The sequence below is a fragment of the Urocampus carinirostris genome, chromosome 9 (assembly GCF_059441175.1).
Source record: "Urocampus carinirostris isolate Australia breed hairy pipefish chromosome 9, RoL_Ucar_1.0, whole genome shotgun sequence".
Taxonomy (NCBI): Eukaryota; Metazoa; Chordata; class Actinopteri; order Syngnathiformes; family Syngnathidae; genus Urocampus; species Urocampus carinirostris.
Window position 1 is genome coordinate 36,187,544 of NC_142357.1, and position 18,867 is coordinate 36,206,410.

The 18,867-nt window shown below is 40.0% G+C and overlaps 1 protein-coding gene and 1 pseudogene across 2 annotated transcripts in view; both read right to left on the minus strand.

The window, feature by feature from the left end:
- Nucleotides 1–3,856: 3,856 nt before the first annotated feature.
- The window catches only part of elf1 (E74-like ETS transcription factor 1), an 81,942-nt gene continuing 66,931 nt past the window's right edge, over nt 3,857–18,867 (minus strand). For both annotated transcript variants that reach the window (XM_088343596.1, XM_088343595.1), the window contains exons 3-9: nt 18,063–18,237; nt 12,854–12,955; nt 11,977–12,138; nt 11,822–11,905; nt 9,660–9,852; nt 7,193–7,495; nt 3,857–5,472 (exon numbers count right to left, since the gene is read on the minus strand). In XM_088343596.1, coding sequence (XP_088199722.1) covers nt 4,791–5,472; nt 7,193–7,495; nt 9,660–9,852; nt 11,822–11,905; nt 11,977–12,138; nt 12,854–12,955; nt 18,063–18,237 — 1,701 coding nt within the window. In that variant the 3' untranslated portion in view covers nt 3,857–4,790. The remainder of the gene's footprint in view (nt 5,473–7,192; nt 7,496–9,659; nt 9,853–11,821; nt 11,906–11,976; nt 12,139–12,853; nt 12,956–18,062; nt 18,238–18,867) is intronic.
- LOC148360163 (U2 spliceosomal RNA) lies at nt 18,628–18,772 on the minus strand (annotated as a pseudogene).

Below are 18,867 nucleotides of genomic sequence, written 5' to 3' on the forward strand. Positions count from 1 at the left end.
ATAGAAAAGCTGTTTACGTCTTTAGTCTTAAAAAAATTGGTCTTTTGATACTAAACATGAATATTATCCTCCCTCTTGTACAAACGTGCCTTTTTATACACAATTTATAAATTCACAAAATAAATAAAATGTTGCCTTGGCTTTAATAGTGAATCTCGAGCGTATGTAATTCGTATATACAGAGAGAGATTTGTATATATTCTGTGTCAAGCACACATAATTTGTTTTTTACATTTTGTTTTTAATGCCCTATTCCACCGTTTGGAAGCATGACTTGTATGATTATTGTTATTTAAGAAAATAAACTCTTCGACTGCCACTGATGAATCTGACGGGTATAGTAGTCAAATTTGTTGAGGTTTAGACTGGTCGAGTGCCACTGACAGGCATATGTGTTAATTTTGCTGAGGTTTAAACTCTTCTACTGCCACTGATGAATCTCTTAAATTTGTTGAGGTTCACACTCGTCGACTGCCATTGAAAGGCATATGCGTCAATTTTGCTGAGGTTTACACTCTTGAGTGACACTTACTGATATACAAATGTCAATTTTGCCGGGGCTTAAACTCTTCAACTGCCACTGACTGGTCAAGTAAGAAAATTTCGCCACGGTTTAAACTCTTCTACTCCGACAGACAGGTATATAAGTCAATTTCGCTGAGGGATGAAGTCTTTGACTGCCACCGACGGGTATAGTAGTCAAATTTGTTGAGGTTTACACTCGTCGACTGCCACTGACAGGCATATGCGTCAATTTTGCTGAGGTTTAAACTCTTCTACTGCCACTGATGAATTTGTTAAGGTTTACACTCGTTGACTGCCATTGACAGGCATATGCGTCAATTTTGCTGAGGTTTAGACTCTTGAGTGACACTTACTGATATACAAATGTCAATTTTGCCGGGGCTTAAACTCTCAAACTGCCACTGACTGGTCCGTAAGAAAATTTCGCCACGGTTTAAACTCTTCTACTGCGACAGACAGGTATATAAGTCAATTCTGCTGAGGTTTGAACTCTTCGACTGGTACTGACGGGTATAGTAGTCAAATTTGTGGAGGTTTACACTCGTCGACTGCCACTGACAGTCATATGTGTCAATTTTTCTGAGGTTTAAACTCTTCTACTGCCACTGATGAATTTGTTAAATTTGTTGAGGTTTATACTCGTCGACTGCCATTGACAGGCATACGCGTCAATTTTGCTCAGGTTTAGAATCTAGAGTGACACTTACTGATATACAAATGTCAATTTTGCCGGGGCTTAAACTCTTCAACTGCCACTGACTGGTCAAGTAAGAAAATTTCGCCACGGTTTAAACTCTTCTACTCCGACAGACAGGTATATAAGTCAATTTCGCTGAGGGATGAAGTCTTTGACTGCCACCGACGGGTATAGTAGTCAAATTTGTTGAGGTTTACACTCGTCGACTGCCACTGACAGGCATATGCGTCAATTTTGCTGAGGTTTAAACTCTTCTACTGCCACTGATGAATTTGTTAAGGTTTACACTCGTTGACTGCCATTGACAGGCATATGCGTCAATTTTGCTGAGGTTTAGACTCTTGAGTGACACTTACTGATATACAAATGTCAATTTTGCCGGGGCTTAAACTCTCAAACTGCCACTGACTGGTCCGTAAGAAAATTTCGCCACGGTTTAAACTCTTCTACTGCGACAGACAGGTATATAAGTCAATTCTGCTGAGGTTTGAACTCTTCGACTGGTACTGACGGGTATAGTAGTCAAATTTGTGGAGGTTTACACTCGTCGACTGCCACTGACAGTCATATGTGTCAATTTTTCTGAGGTTTAAACTCTTCTACTGCCACTGATGAATTTGTTAAATTTGTTGAGGTTTATACTCGTCGACTGCCATTGACAGGCATACGCGTCAATTTTGCTCAGGTTTAGAATCTAGAGTGACACTTACTGATATACAAATGTCAATTTTGCCGGGGCTTAAACTCTTCAACTGCCACTGACTGGTCAAGTAAGAAAATTTCGCCACGGTTTAAACTCTTCTACTCCGACAGACAGGTATATAAGTCAATTTCGCTGAGGGATGAAGTCTTTGACTGCCACCGACGGGTATATTAGTCAAATTTGTTGAGGTTTACACTCGTCGACTGCCACTGACAGGCATATGCGTCAATTTTGCTGAGGTTTAAACTCTTCTACTGCCACTGATGAATTTGTTAAGGTTTACACTCGTTGACTGCCATTGACAGGCATATGCGTCAATTTTGCTGAGGTTTAGACTCTTGAGTGACACTTACTGATATACAAATGTCAATTTTGCCGGGGCTTAAACTCTCAAACTGCCACTGACTGGTCCGTAAGAAAATTTCGCCACGGTTTAAACTCTTCTACTGCGACAGACAGGTATATAAGTCAATTCTGCTGAGGTTTGAACTCTTCGACTGGTACTGACGGGTATAGTAGTCAAATTTGTGGAGGTTTACACTCGTCGACTGCCACTGACAGTCATATGTGTCAATTTTTCTGAGGTTTAAACTCTTCTACTGCCACTGATGAATTTGTTAAATTTGTTGAGGTTTATACTCGTCGACTGCCATTGACAGGCATACGCGTCAATTTTGCTCAGGTTTAGAATCTAGAGTGACACTTACTGATATACAAATGTCAATTTTGCCGGGGCTTAAACTCTTCAACTGCCACTGACTGGTCAAGTAAGAAAATTTCGCCACGGTTTAAACTCTTCTACTCCGACAGACAGGTATATAAGTCAATTTCGCTGAGGGATGAAGTCTTTGACTGCCACCGACGGGTATAGTAGTCAAATTTGTTGAGGTTTACACTCGTCGACTGCCACTGACAGGCATATGCGTCAATTTTGCTGAGGTTTAAACTCTTCTACTGCCACTGATGAATTTGTTAAGGTTTACACTCGTTGACTGCCATTGACAGGCATATGCGTCAATTTTGCTGAGGTTTAGACTCTTGAGTGACACTTACTGATATACAAATGTCAATTTTGCCGGGGCTTAAACTCTCAAACTGCCACTGACTGGTCCGTAAGAAAATTTCGCCACGGTTTAAACTCTTCTACTGCGACAGACAGGTATATAAGTCAATTCTGCTGAGGTTTGAACTCTTCGACTGGTACTGACGGGTATAGTAGTCAAATTTGTGGAGGTTTACACTCGTCGACTGCCACTGACAGTCATATGTGTCAATTTTTCTGAGGTTTAAACTCTTCTACTGCCACTGATGAATTTGTTAAATTTGTTGAGGTTTATACTCGTCGACTGCCATTGACAGGCATACGCGTCAATTTTGCTCAGGTTTAGAATCTAGAGTGACACTTACTGATATACAAATGTCAATTTTGCCGGGGCTTAAACTCTAACTGCCACTGACTGGTCAAGTAAGAAAAATTCCCCATTGTTTAAACTCTTCTACTCCAACAGACAGGTATATAAGTCAATTCCGCTGAGGTTTGAACTCTTCGACTGGCACTGACTGGTATAGTAGTCCAAATTTTTGAGGGTTAAACTTCATGACTGCCAATGAGAGATCTATGTCAATTTCGCAAAGGAATGAACTCTGCGATTGCTAATGATGGATATGAATAATAATTTCAATGAGATTTGAACTCTTAGACTACCACTGATGCGTATATGAGTCAAATTTGCTGAGGTTTCAATTCCTTGACTGCCACGGACAGGTAAAAATGTCAAATAGATTGAGGTTTGAACTCCTCGAATGCCACTGACTGAGATATATGTTAATTTCACTAGAGTTTAACTTTGTGACTGTTAATGATGGATAATAACGTTATTTTCACTGAGGTTTGATGTCCTTGACCGCCTCTGATGGGTGTATTCGTCAATTTTGCTGAGGTTTCAACTCCTTGACTGCCACTGACAGGTAAAAATGTCAAATTGATTGAGGTTTGAAATCCTTGATTGCCATTGAGGGGGTGTAAATGTAACTTTTTCTGAAGTTTAAACTCTTTTACTGCTCCAGAAATGTGAATACATCAATTTCCCTGCAATTTAAACTCCTTGACTGCCACTCACAAATGTATACCTCAATTTGGCCGCGGTTTGAACTTCTCGACTGCCACTGACGGATATCTACGTCATTCCTGCTGAAATTTGAACTCCGTGACCGCTATTGATGGAGATTTACGTCAATTCAACAGAGGTTGAAGCATCTCGACTGCCACTGAAGGACATGTGGGTGAATTTTGCTGAAGTTTGAACTCTGTGATTGCATCTGGCGGATATATATGTCTGTATATACGTCAATTCTGAGTTTTAGACTCGGCAACTGCATCTGACAGATATATGCATCAATTTTTCTGAGGTATTATTGTCCTCGACTGCCCTTAATAGGTGTATCTGTCAATTTCGCTAAGGTATGAACTCCTCAACAGACACCGACGGACACATACGTCAATTTCGCTGAGCTCTAAACTATTCAACTGCCACTACCAAGTGTATATGACAATTTCCCTGCAACCGGGCTGGACTACAAAAGACTAACTGGCACGTTTGGCTGTCCGGCATCCCTGCTTCATCCGAAAACAGTTCTCCTCGAGGGAAGACTTTGGTTTTGTCATCATCCGCCCCTTAAACTGAAATGTGACGTGTTGCAAAACAAAAAGTAACCCTCCCTGGATACATCTCTTTAGGCACAAAAAACGGAGTAAACGATTCAATCCTGAGGACCAGAATCCTGACCCTGGGTCGGATTGCAGCAATGTGGAAGAACATCTAGATGGCCTCCTCCCGTTGCTTTATTTTTTGTATTGAGAACTCATCAGGCCTCTGCAGGCTCGGCCTTTATCTGGATAAAGTTTGCGGGCAGTTGCATGGACATAGGAAGCTCCTGAAGGCTTTTGAAGGTCTGCTGGGACTGCAGGGACATCTCCCCTCGCACCTCCAGCTCCTCCACAGGGGTAAGCCCCTCACACGGGCTACCTCCCTCTGAATGTGGCGCCGTGCCCGAATGCTCCCGGCTGCTGTCGATAATGACAGTCCGGTACTGGAGTTCGGCTTCCCCGGCGTCCATCTCCTCCTTGGCGAAAACGCCGGCCAGGCACGGGTCTCCGTCCACGACCGACTGGAAGTAGCCGGAGTCCAGCAGCTCCTCTTTGACCTGCAGCCCGCACAAGTCGGCCGATTTCAGCACGGTGGCGATGACGGTGCCCGGCTGCTGTGCTACCATGGTATGCCCACAGGCGGTGTTGATGGTAAGCAGACGGGGGAGGCCGGGCCAGGGGGAGGGGGCGGAGAACGCCGTGGGGCTCAGGTTGGTCACTAGAAGCTGTTCTTGCAGGTTGTCCCCGGCCTGGAGGGTGAGCACCTCGCTGGTCTGGGCAGGTTGCAGAAGGATGCGAGGCGGGGAGCAGTGGGCGGAGTCCCCATTGGGGAGCGGCAGGGGCGGAAGAGGACCCGTAGACGTGGGGAACACCGGGAGGGAGGCCGGATCGGTAATTGATCTAGAAAGAGAAATGGAGATTGGTGTGATACAGCTACAATGGAATCATTTGTTATAATAATAATTTTGGCTTTTGTTTTTCTTAATTTAATAGTCAAACAAGTAGATCAGATCATTTTAAGTGTATTGTCTTTATTACATTTTTATTTGGTTAATAGCAAAATCAAATGATTAGAACAATGTAATATTACATATGGCAGATCATTTTATTTTGTGGAATATTTTTCCGATGAAAATATTTTTTTAGTGCATGAAGTTACTTGCAATTGTTCTAAATATATTTTTTAAGTCAATTTAAATTTATGTAAATGTATTTATTTTATTGTTTATGTTTTTACATTCATTTTGAATTGTATTATTTAACTGTAGTAAGATATTAGATATTTTTATTTCAATATATTAAATTACTTGTATTAATCTAAATATTTGTTTCAAAATGTATTCATTTACTTGCATTTGTCTAGAATTATTTATTTGAATTCATTTATTAAAATGCATTTATTTGAATTTACCGAAATATATTTCAAATGCATTCATTTTAATTTATTATCAACTTATTCAGTTCAAATGCATTCATTCAAATGTATTTATTTACTTGAAATCATTACAAATATCTTTCAATTTAATGAAATGTATTAATCGTCTTAAATTTATTGGAGCTACTAACAAGCACAAAAGCGGCTAGCTGTGAGCCTTGAAAGGCAGCTAAGTGGTGAACAGGAGTGGCTAAAGAAGGAAACAGTTGAAACGAATGTCAAATTTGCCCAAATAATGGGTGACTGTCACATGCTGTGTAAAGTAAGTGGTCATGAAACGCTAATAGCACCAACAGGACAAGCTAACTTTGCACATTGGCCATTTGGGCTTCCGTAGTAGACATTTTAGCTTCTCTAAGCTAATCAAGTAGTGTAATTGATTTGGTTTGTAATTTGATATTGGATTTAGTTGATGAAACATATTAAGTGACTTAAATATATTAGTTTATTTTGCAGAATTTTCCTTTTTACAGCCAAGGAATCAGACATAGAAAATGCTAACTTGTATTTTCTAACCTTCAAAAATTTGGCCATTGGAATATATAATAAAATTAGTATTTTTATCTTAAAAAAAATAAAAAATACAAAAATAAAAGTACAACAGAAATATGGAATACGTTTTGAGATTAAATACAAATATTGGGTGGGGAGAAAGGTGTTTTTTTTAAATTGTACATTGAAAGAGGAAGGCTGCGATTGACGTGGATGGATGGTGTTATGGACTGGAGGACAGAGGTCTAAATCTAGTGCAAGCTAGAGCTCTTGTTGGTGATGGGAATGAGTTGAGAGGTGTTGTGAAAGGGTAGTGGGATGTTTGGACACGTTCTATGATGCGGCAGGGGTAAACCAGTGAAAGCTGTTGGGCCGTGCTGTTGAACAGAAGAGTGACATGGCCGCTTTCTCGTGTCCCGTTTCATCTGGAGGGACGAAAGTATGACCGACTTGGGTGCCGAGGTACTTAACTGGTTTGGGTTTTTGGGCATTTGGTCCCCAAAGAATTTTGTGTGTGTTTTTTGCGACTTTACCCTTTTTTCATTATCTTTGTTTTTGTGTATGTGTCTCGAGGGATATGACCAAGGTACATAAATAGATAGATACATTGAAAGTTTTATTCAGCTGAGTTGTGGTGTACTCTAAAATGACATTTTGGACTGAATCAACAAAGTGCTTTTATGTCGGTCATACCTCAAAGCCTGCGCCACATCGCTCCCTTGGCTAGCTTGCAGTATCTGCAGCAGTTGCTCAGCTTGTCCTTCCTGCTGCAGACGTCGCTCTACCGGTTCCTTCTTCATCTGCTTGATCTGCTGGTGGCCCCGCCCCCTGGAGCCCCCCCTCGTCGACGCCGACCTCCCGTTGGCCGGTCTCTGCCCGCAGTCGGACCCGTCGTCTTCGTCTTCGATCACGACCAGGTCGGCCGGCATCTCCTTGAACTGGTAGACCAGACGTTGGCCTTCCACCTTGGCCAGTATGCCTCGCTGGTAGTAGTACCTGCAGGCAATCAGAGACTACGTTCACGGAAAAATCCGAATGGAAATGGGATAAAGGATCTGATGGAATTGTTTACATACCCGTATTCATGACAAGTACGATAAACCCGGTAAATAAGGACTAGATACCCCCTGCGGTATGCAAAAAAAACCCGTTATAAACATGCATTCTGCCGTTCCCGCTTGCAGCAATAGTCGATCGGGGATAAAGGATCTTGGCCACGTGGGTGCTGTTCATTTTCGGCAGAAAGAGCAGAAAAAAAGAGCCGCCGTGCATGACAAAAATTTGCTCTTTCGGCCCCCGCTATCAGCGAGAGTCGAGGATAATGGATTGCGGCCAAAATAGATCAGTTCAGTGTAGGTAAGGTACAATGGCTCACTTCAGCGTCCCCCTGTTCTCAGCAGTAACTGGAGATAATGATTTTTGCAAATGGACATGTAATGTAAATTTTATACTGAACGCGTGAAACAAATTTTCTCTCTCTGCCCTTGATCTCAGCAATAATCAACCGGGGATATGTCGGTTTATTTCTAAATGGGGGGTTTGGAGAGAAACGAACAAATTACAAGAAGGAACTTTGGACGAAGCAGACATGCTTTTAGGCGAATTTTTTTCATCTTTTTTTATTTGGACTAAACATTTTACTCTATTGCAGGGGTGGTTAACAAGTTTGACACAAAGAGCCGAAATTTTGAACTGTGAGAGTCAAAGAGCCACACCACGCACTGACCTGCCATGACAGACAGACACACACAAACACACGCAATTAAAAACATATTATTTCCCATAACACACTCCTCTCCTTACAATACAACAAGTATTGTTCTTGTGTTGATTTCAAGTGTCCACCCTCAATACACACAAAAAAAAACTAAACATGAAACAAGGCAAAGAGTCACAGTATATAGAAAATATGATGAGGCAACGAGCCGCATTTTTATTGGCCAAGAGCCGCATGCGGCTCTAGAGCCACGTGTTTGCCACCCCTGCTCTATTGGATTCTCTGGATTGTCCTTGATGTAACAAACGAATTACAAGAAGGAACTTTGAACGAAGAAGACATGCTTTTAGGCTAATTTTTTTTTCATCTTTTTTTATTTGGACTAAATATTTTACTCTGTTGGATTCTCTGATGCAGCGAAATTTAACGAATTGGATGACGGCCAGGGGATTTAATTGGTAAATTACGCCAGCTTTATAGTTTTCGGGTATCTCGTCTCAGACTGATCGTGATGAAGACGGGAAGGGAAGACAACTTTGATGACGTCAGTTATAAGGAGGAAGATGAGGACGGCTTACCGTACTTACTACAAATACGTTATGTTTTTTTAACAGAGCCGTTTACTGTGTTGCGAGCGTGTTGCTAGTAGCGTTTTGCTACCCTTAACAGGCACGGTTTGGGATGAAAGTTATAATATTATTATTAAAGCTTTGAAAACTCTCTCGGTGTACCGTCTTCCTTTGTAAATATGTGTAACCATGTATAATATGTATTTGCAACTGTATATTTTAATAATGTATTTATTTTAGAGACTTATTCTGATATGTTTTCCACGGGCAAATCAAAAAGAAGGGGCGAAAACAAAAGCGGCTGACGGGAAGTGGAGTAAAGGTGAGACGTGTTTGTGGACGCAGCGGACAATAGTGGATATATATTTTTCCCACCCTTACCTTTGGAAATATACATTTTTTTATCATTGGATTCTTTTCAACGGGACCCGGACTCTGCAGGTCTGCATCAAACCTTAAGTACCGGTATCATTTTCCGTTCAGTTTGCCAGCTGTGGTTTTTGGACTGTGTAATTTATATTCAGTTACAATCGCGGGACTCAAAGTCAGGTTTGGGTTAAATTTGTGATTGTGTTACATGTTTTAATGTGGGCGCATGCGGCTTATATACAGGTGCGCCTTGTGTAAGTACAAAAGCGGTTATCCTCTTAAAATGTGGTGGGTGCGGCTTATAATCAGGTGCGCTTAATAGTCCGGAATTTATGGCATATTTTAGCATATCTTAAATTGCGAGAGTTTTCAATGATATGTGACCGCGGACATGGTAGGGACACGGATTTGTTTATCAAAAGTCCAGCAGGCCTTCAGGACCTTTAAGTGTTAAGACTTTAAATCCCAATAGAAACGAAACGGGAACATCAACGTTTCTCCCCACCTGAGCGCCCGTCCCATGGTCTCGTAGTTCATGTCGGGTTTGTTCTTGTGCTTTCCCCAAAGTTTGGAGACGGCTTTCGAGTCCACCAGCTTGAAGATTCCTTTCTCTCGCTGCGTCCACTTAATGTACTTTGGACACGTGTTCTTGTCTTGCAGCAAGGCCAGCAGGAATTCCCACAGGTAGATGGTGTTGCCTGCAGACCAGGACCAAAGGTAAACAAAATTCTCTTTGCTTTATTGGTGTTTATCAAATACTTTAAAGCAGTGGTCCCCAAACTACGGCCGCGGGCCGGATGCGGCCCGCCTCCACATTTGGTCCGGTCCCCTGAACAATACCAGAAAGAATTTTGATTTTTTTTTTTTCATCTACGTGTATTTATATTTGATAATAAAGTTGAACTATTTTCATTATTAACTATTAGTTAGTAACTATTTTATACGGCGTAACAAGGGTTGCTGACTAGTTAAAATGTTATATTTTGGGATTTTGGTGTTGTTTTGTAAAGCAGAAAAAGTGAAGTACCAGTATATCACCACTAGATGACATAGTCTCACAGATCAGAGAAGGGTGTTTGGGGCAAGTCTCACGGGACCTCACGAGATTTAATGAGACTTGTTCAATAAATCACTCTTAATGTCAACAAGTAAATGGTGTCGTGTGAGACTGACATTTACCATCTATTTTGCAGGTGAGATGTACAATAAATTTTTACATTTAGGCACTCCTGCAATCATCACACTTTTTCTGTTACAAACTAACCCCGGCCCCTCATCAGAGAAGGGAAAAGTTATGTGGCCCTCAGAGGAAAAAGTTTGGGAACTCCTGCTTTAAAGTGACAGTGTGTAATGGAAGATGAAACACTAAAGAAGCCTGAAAGAGAAACACAAAATTCTAAAGCCCGTTTCCTATGGAACTGCTAACAAGAACAAAAGCGTCTAGGTGTGAGCCTCGAACGGCAGCTAAGTGGCTAAAGAAGGAAACAGTTGGAAAAAAATGTCAAATTTGGCCAAATAATGAGTGACTGTCACATGCTGTGTAAGGTGAGTGGTCATTAAGCGCTAATAGCACCAATAGGACAAGCTAACTTTGCAAATTGGTTATTTGGGCTTCCGTAATAGACATTTTAGCTTATCCAAGCTACTCAAGCTAATTGACACTTTTTTTAAACATAAAGTCAAGTTTCTCTCTCTCTCTCTCTCTCTGTCTGTCTCTCTCTCTATGGCTCTCTCTCTCTGTCTGTCTGTCTCTCTCTCTCTGAGTCCGAGTCTCTCTCTCCCTCTCTTTCTCTCTCTCTGTTTTCATGTACCTTTCTCTTTCTCTTCTCCTCATCCGTCTCTTTATCTCTTTCTTTGTCTTGGTCTGTCTATAATGCTCTCTCTCTCTCTCTCTCTCTCTCTCTCTCTCTCTCTCTCTCTCTCTCTCTCTCTCTCTCTCTCTCTCTCTCTCTCTCTCTTCCCTCTCTCTCTTCCCTCTCTCTCTTCCCTCTCTTTATCTCCCTCACTCTTTGTCTCTCTCCCCCTCTCTCTCTCTCTGCATGTCTCTCTGTCTCTCTCTCTCTCTGAGTCTTTCTCTCTGATTCTTTTTTCCTGTACCTTTCTCTCTCTTTCTCTTTTTTTACTCCTTATACGTCTCTTTATCTCTTTCTTTGTCTCGAACTGTCTATATTGCTCTCTCTCCATCTTTCTTTGTCTCTTTTTCTGTGTCCATCTTTGATTCTTTCTCCCTGAACCCCTCTCTCTCTTTTTTTCTTCCTTTCTGTCTTTTTCTTTATCTCTCTCTTTGTCTCAGTCTGTCATTCTATCTTGCTCGCTCTCTCTCCATCTTTCTTTGGTTCTTCTCTCTCTAGATATACATATAAATATATATAGATATATAATATAGATACAATATACATATAAGAGACATATTTTCACTTTTAGACATCTTCTCGGAGTGAGTCTTGTCCGACCTTGTTTCAAAGACAGGGATGGTTTAAATAACCCGGAGGCAGGTAACCGGTTCGCCAGTTGTGCTTAAAAACAGTAAAGCTCCCGAGTTGCCGTGGTGACAGAGTGATGGATGTGGGCGGGACACGTGTCCTCGAAAGCCATCAGTCACTTTTGGTCCTCCGGCCACAGGAGGCGCAACCACCTTGCTTTTGATTGGCTGTCGTGGAGGCTCACCTTTGCCCTCTTTGCTCTTTTTCCTCAGGGGGAGATTCGGCGTGGAGATGGGGGAACACGAACGCACCGCTCGGGGCTTCCTCACTGGGACGGATGGAAAAGGACAAAAAAGGTTGGAGAAAAGGAAATACAAAAATATGACTCTGGGAGCGAACCTTTTGTTTTTTTCTGTGGCTTTAAGGGACATTTTTGGGACACCTCGTCCATGGATGAGGTGTCCTCGTCCAAGGAGACGTCAAGGTTGGAGTTGTCCATGCTATCGGGCCTTAAGGGGGCGTAGGTAAGGTCCGATTCCAGCAAAGTTCCATAGTGGGGAACTGCAAAGGACAGAAAATGTATTTGAATTCAAAACGAAAAAGGTAAATTCCGGACGACTGAGAGCACTTGATTAAAAGCGACAGACTCAAATATAAGAACAAAACTTTAGAACGAGACTCACTGAATTTTAAGCGATTTAAACAGCCATAAAAATGAACTTTATCTTGCCATTTCTTGGATTTTAAGCACTGCGCACACCTTTGGGCTATCACGTGTTTGAATCATGTCACAGTACCAGAAAGCAATTACAAAAACGGGCACATATTTACTACAGTGCCGAAAAAAACTCTAACTGGGACCGCGTCGCGTAAAATGTGTCCCCTATGTTTCTAGACAACAGCGCCAGGGCAACCGAATTTCCTGCCAACAGATGACTCTAAATCAGGGGTGTCAATCAGGCGGCCCGCGGGCCGGATCGAGCCCGCTAAGGGATTCAAACCGGCCTGGGAGACAACGCTGAGGGAAGCGCAAGAGAAATACGAGCTGCAGGTTAAAACATGTCCACTTGATCTTGCCAAGGCCACAAACGCTGTACTTGCCCTTCTATTCTTCCCATTTTCTCTCTTTATCTCTTTCTGTTTCTCTTTTTATCTCTTCTCTCTCTTGCTCTCTCTCTTGCTCTAATCCACATTGTTTAAAAAGGGAGCAAAAAAAGTAAGGGCTTGTAGTCCGGAATTTACAGTAAACGAAAAGGAGAAAGGACGAAATGCTTACACATGCGTTTCTCGTCTAAAATGTTATTGGGCGATTCCATGTTGAGCAGCGCGGCGGCGGCCTCGTTCGTTTCCATGCTGTCTTCCGCCGCGGAGACCGTTTCTGAAAAATGAGGAAAAAGAAATCAAGGGATTCAAACCTTTTTGTCAGAAATATGAAAATGGGCAAATTTAAGCTCTTTAATTGAAACACATTTGTTTGATTGCGGTGCAGATAATGAATGAATGTTTACTTGAGTTTAAATGCAATTTTAGTATTTTAGTTACATTTAGCTCCAATATTCATACATATCATTGGAAACTCTCGCAATTCAAGATGTGCTAAAATATACTCATCACAGAAACATCACGATCAGTCTGAGATGATACCCGAAAACTCTAAAGCTGGAGTAATTTAATTAAGTCCCCTGGCCGTCATCCAATTCGTCGAATTTCGTTGCATCAAGGACAATCCAGAGAAAAAAATAGAGTAAAATATTTAGTAGTTCAAATTAAAAAAAAAAAAAGATGAAAAAAATTCGCCTAAAAGCATGTCTGCTTCGTTCAAAGTTCCTTCTTATAATTAGTTGGTTTCTCTCCAAAACCCCCATTTAGAAATACACAGACATATCCTGGGTTGATTATTGCTGAGATCAAGGGCAGAGAGAGCACATCAAACATTATATTTTATTTTATAAATGGATCTGAATTTTTTTAATTAACTTAAATTTGTGAGAATGTATTTAATTTAATGTATTTATTTACTTACGATTATTAAAATACATTAATTGGAATTTTATTTATATACTTAATTATATTCTGAATGTATACATTTAAACGTAGTAATTACATACATTTATTTTAAGTGTGTATATTTGAATGCATTAATTAAAAATAAATGTATGGGTTTTTTTGTAGATTATTTTTTTTCAATGTAGAAAATAAATGAACTTACATTTTTTATGTTTTTATTGAAATTAATTAGTTGGTTTAAATTACTTAGATAATCAACATTTATCATTTTTATTTTTATTATGTTTTAAAAAAAGAATTTTGTACAATAACATAAATAAATAAAAAATATTTTTCTTTACTAAAAAAAAAAATAATAATAATAATTTCCTTGTATTGTCATTCTGTGTAACAATGTACACAGAACGAAATGTCGATTACACCTGACCCGTTGTAGCGAGCCGATGCAGCCGCAGCCAACAGAGGGCGCCGCCAACCACTTTTTAAGTCTTAGGAATGACTCGGCCGAGGCGCGAACCACCGACCTCCCAGTCTCAAAGCGGGCGCCTTACCATCTAGGCTACTGAGCTGGTATAACAAAGACAAAATGAAAAATAAGAAACAAATTCAGCCGGCGGGATGTCGGAAAGTTTTGTATTATACTTTAATTATTTTATTTTTTATTTTATTGTTTTTTTAATGTAACATCTATTGCAGCCTGGTCATCCTGCGGTCCCTTCTCAAGGTTTCTTCACTTTCCTCATGTTGAGGTTTTTGAGTTTTTCCTTGCCCTCATGTCGGTTTTAGATCAGGTGATGGTGTCATAATAGTCATTGGTTTGCAATAGTCAGTGACTCCTTATAATTAAGTGCTATAATCATGACTTGACTTAAGGATTTAAACCCCGCCCATAAAAAAAAGAGAAATCTACATGACCTAATACAGGGATGTCAAACAGGCGGCCCGCGGGCCGGATCAGGCCCGCTAAGGGATTGAGACAACGCTAACGAAAGGGCAAGAGAAAAACGAGCTGCACGTTTAAATACGTCCACTTGGTGTTGCCAAACCCAGGTGCCTCTCACAAAAAACGCTGTAGTTGTATCTCTTTCTCTCTCTTGCTCTCTCACACTTTCTCTTTTTACCTCTCTCTCTCTATCTTTTTATATATATATATATATATATATATATATATATATATATACATACATCTCCCTCTCCCTCTTTCTCTCTCCCTCTCTCTCTCAGACTCTTTTCCTCTTTTTTTGTTCTTCTTTGTCTCTTTCTATCTGTGTTTTTACCTTCTTTTGCTGTCTCTCTTTTCCCTTTTTTGTCTTTCTCTCTGTTACTTCCCCCCCTCCTCTTTTTCAAACCTTCTCTCTTTCTCTCCTCTTTTCTCTCCTCTCGTTCTTTCAATTTAATTTTGGATTTCTTTCTTTCTCTCTTTACCCTTCTCTCGTTATTTCTCTTTTTATCTATTTTGTTTCTCACATTCTGTCTTTCTTTCATTTCTTACTCTGTAATCTACCCGTCCGGCCCCCGAGAGAATGTTCGTTCTATCGTGTGGCCCCCGAGTTTAAATGAGTTTGACACCCCTGACCTAATATGATGAGATCCTGCCAACTGACCATGCTAACTGCCTCCGCTAGCTCCGTTCTTTTCAAGATGGCTACCGGTGACTTATCTTTGTGCACTCACGCAAAATTTTGCAGATAAAAGAGAAATCAGATTTTATCACCGGCACTAAAAGGCCCCGCCCCCTAACAATTTGAATGCCGATTGGTCGGAGCGTGTCAGGAATGTGGCCGCTCTACTTGCCACGATTTACTTTTCAAACGCTGCCTTCGAAAACAAGGTTTAATGGACTCTTATGACGACATTATTATCAAAGACAAAGGAATCTTTGATTTAGGAAGTTATTGAAGAAGAAGAAAAAAAAAGGAGCTTCTATAGTTTGGATTGTCCTAGGTTCAAACTGTCAATTTGGCGATAAAAAAAAAATATACATACCGTATTTTCCACACTATAAGGCGCAACGGGTTATAGGGCGCACCCCCCAAAAATCGTTTTTGGTCCTATATTTTCCATACATAAGGCGCACCGGATTATAAGGCGCTACAATGGGAACGTCGACAAAACAGTCAGATAGTTCAGTCAAACTTATTACCCCCTTAACATTCCCAAAGCTAGCAAAGAAGCAAATACGTGTCTCATACATGGACGGAAACAGTGTCTGTACGATGTCACCAAACAAACATTTCTTAGTTTCCATTTTATTTTTTGCTGGCAACTGTGTGGACAGCAAAGTAAGAATTTTATTGTGCAGGGAAACGGGGTTCTTTACCATTCATATGAGGATAAATACTTTGAATTAAATTTAGTTTAAAAATAGACTCATCACAGAAACATCAAGATCGTTCTAAAACAAGATACCGGGAAAATATAAAGCCGCATAGCTCACCTAAGTTCTCTTGCAGCCATCACGTTCAATAACGAAACGTAACCATGGTCTTCTTACAACCGTGAGTGTAGTAAATCCAGGACAGTAAAATATTTACTAAAACAGAATAGTAAAAAATGTTTTCTCTATGCCGTAGTGCAACCCAACGTGTGATTCACATTCATCTTTTTTGGCCAATTGCAGGCTTTGTTTCGCCCTTTAGCCTATGCGAGCCTGTAAATGATAAAAATGATCCGCCCCCTTTACCTCCGAATAACTTTAGCCAATAGTGACTGATTCAAATGATGATTGACACATTGGTTAGGAAATGAAACGCCGGTATATAAATCCCAGCATACACCGCGGACGACTTCGCCTTCGGGGGAAAATCGAGTCGGCGGCTGCTTTCATTAGTTGCAAGACCTTGAGACTTAATATTGATCCATATACAAGACGCACTGTATTATAAGGCGCATGGTCAGCTTTTGAAAAAAATAAAGGCTTTTAGGTGCGCCTTATAGTGCGGAAAATACGGTATATGTGAAAATCATTTATTAATCAATTAATTCGAAAAATAATTAGTTGAAACACTGATGAATACTCAAAAGGGAGTTGCGTAGTTTGAGGTGTCCTTAAAAAGTTGAAGGTTAAATACTTTTTCTATCAAGCATGTACTAACAATGCCAAGCTGAGTTCAAAGAGCCCTTATGCTTTACTTTCCATTGCGCCTATCGGCTTCTACCTTAATTTTATTAGGCTCGTTCAGAGCGGAACAAACACCCCAAGAGAAAAAAGGGAAGAGTTTATTCGAGCGCGACTGAGAAATGCTTGCAAATCATAGGCTTCTCTGCTGCCACCTCCTGGTTTAAAGTCAAGATTGCACCCCACCTCTAAAGAAACGCATGGGAGAAAATAATAAATTAAATCATAAAGTAAAAGAAACAAATAAATACAAAACTAAAAACACTATGGCTCGAAAAAAGGTACAAATCCATTAATTAATGAAATAAAATGAAAAAACATGAACAAATGAATTCAAGCACAAACAAAAACTACATAAATAAAAACGTTGATAAATAAAAAAGTATGAATTCATTTGAATATAAATAAATCAATAAAAAACAAAGCGGAAAAAATGTCAATAGTGTTTAATAAATACAAAAAACAATAAGTATATTATTTGATAAATAAAAAGGAAAAACATATGAACAAAAATTTAAAAAATACAAATAAAAAGCATGAAGTAACTAATTACAATTTTAAAAGATAATTGATTAATCAAATCATAAACAATAACAAATTTATTAAAAAAACAAAAACAAATATTTATAAATAAATAAAAGCATAAATAAAAGCATTCATCAATAAATAAAATGAGTAATTTAAAATAATAATAAATCAATTAAGGCATGCACAAGAACATCAATAAATAAATCAATACATACATAAAAGCTATTTTTAAATAAAAATGGACGCAAATAAATGAAGAATAAATAAATGGAGGCATAAATAAAAATAAAAATAATAAATTAAATTAAACAATAAATAAGTTTTAGCACTGAATGTGACAAAGTTTGATGGCACACTGATTTTTTTTCATTATTATTATTATTATAACTCGATCTACTAACTAGCATTTCTAAGATAGCATCATTCTGTCATGCTGACGTCTTTTTGGGGGTGAAGAATTTTTATTTCATCTTATTATTTAATATTATTTATATATTTTTTCCCATGCGTTTCTTTAGAGGTGGGGTGCAATCCTGATCATTTCTCCCTCATGCCATGAGGCTCTTTAACTCCACCCGGGGAAGTAAAAGCCCACATTAAACCCCACCCCCACATTTGCATTTTACCCTATTTTAGTTACAGTGTGTATTTTTCACATCACTATCTAAATGCTCTTTATTTTTGTATTCTATATCCTTTATTTTATTTTTTTAACACAAGGATACTGCTGGAAGTGTGAATTTCCCTACGGGGATGAATAATGTATCTATCGTCTCTATCTATTCTTTTAAACCACCCAAAAAGAAAAAGGAAAAACAGGAAAGGCTCAAACCTGTCAGGTCGACTCCGCCCACCAAGATGGAGGGGGCCTCAGCCACGTGAATGGCGCTATCCATCATGATCCCGTTGGTCACCTCGTCCGATTCCAAACCCGAGTACACCTGCAGAAGATCCGTGGCCGGCACCTGCTCCACGATCACCGCCGGGAACACTGACGGGTCGTCCAGCTGCCACAAAAGTATGGTTTTTTTTTTAAATATAGTAAAAGGTCTACTTTATACAGAAGATTCAAGAGTCACTTTCACACACACTCACACACCGACAGCAGCGTCCTGCCAATCGAGGGCATTAGTGCTTTGACATATAGGAACTGGGAATCGAACCTGTGACCTCTTGATCCCAAGACGAGCGCTTTGTTTCCTGAGCTACTGCCATACGATCACCTTTGCTATTGTTAAATGGGGTTTTTAAGGGTTATTGATCTATCTTCGTTATTCATTATCCATTATCCGTTATCGGTCAGTTCATTATACGCTACAAAGCCTAGGAGCCGGGACACTTACTCTCAGCCAAAAGGCCAAGCTAAGGTCCTAGCCCTAAAGCCTTGTTGCGATCATTGCGAATGCACCGTTCCCGGAGGTACTGCAATACCGGGCCGATGCGTGGAGTGGACAGAGCAAGCTCTTATTCCATCTCCAGTCCAAGAAATAAGAAAATAGGTCACCAAGAATGATGTCACTATCACATGAGTTTTCTAGCTATCCATCTATCCATTATCTGCACCGCTTATCCTGAGTAGGGTCACGGCGGTGCTCGAGCCCATCCCAGCCGAGACAGACAATTCATTTACTCATTCA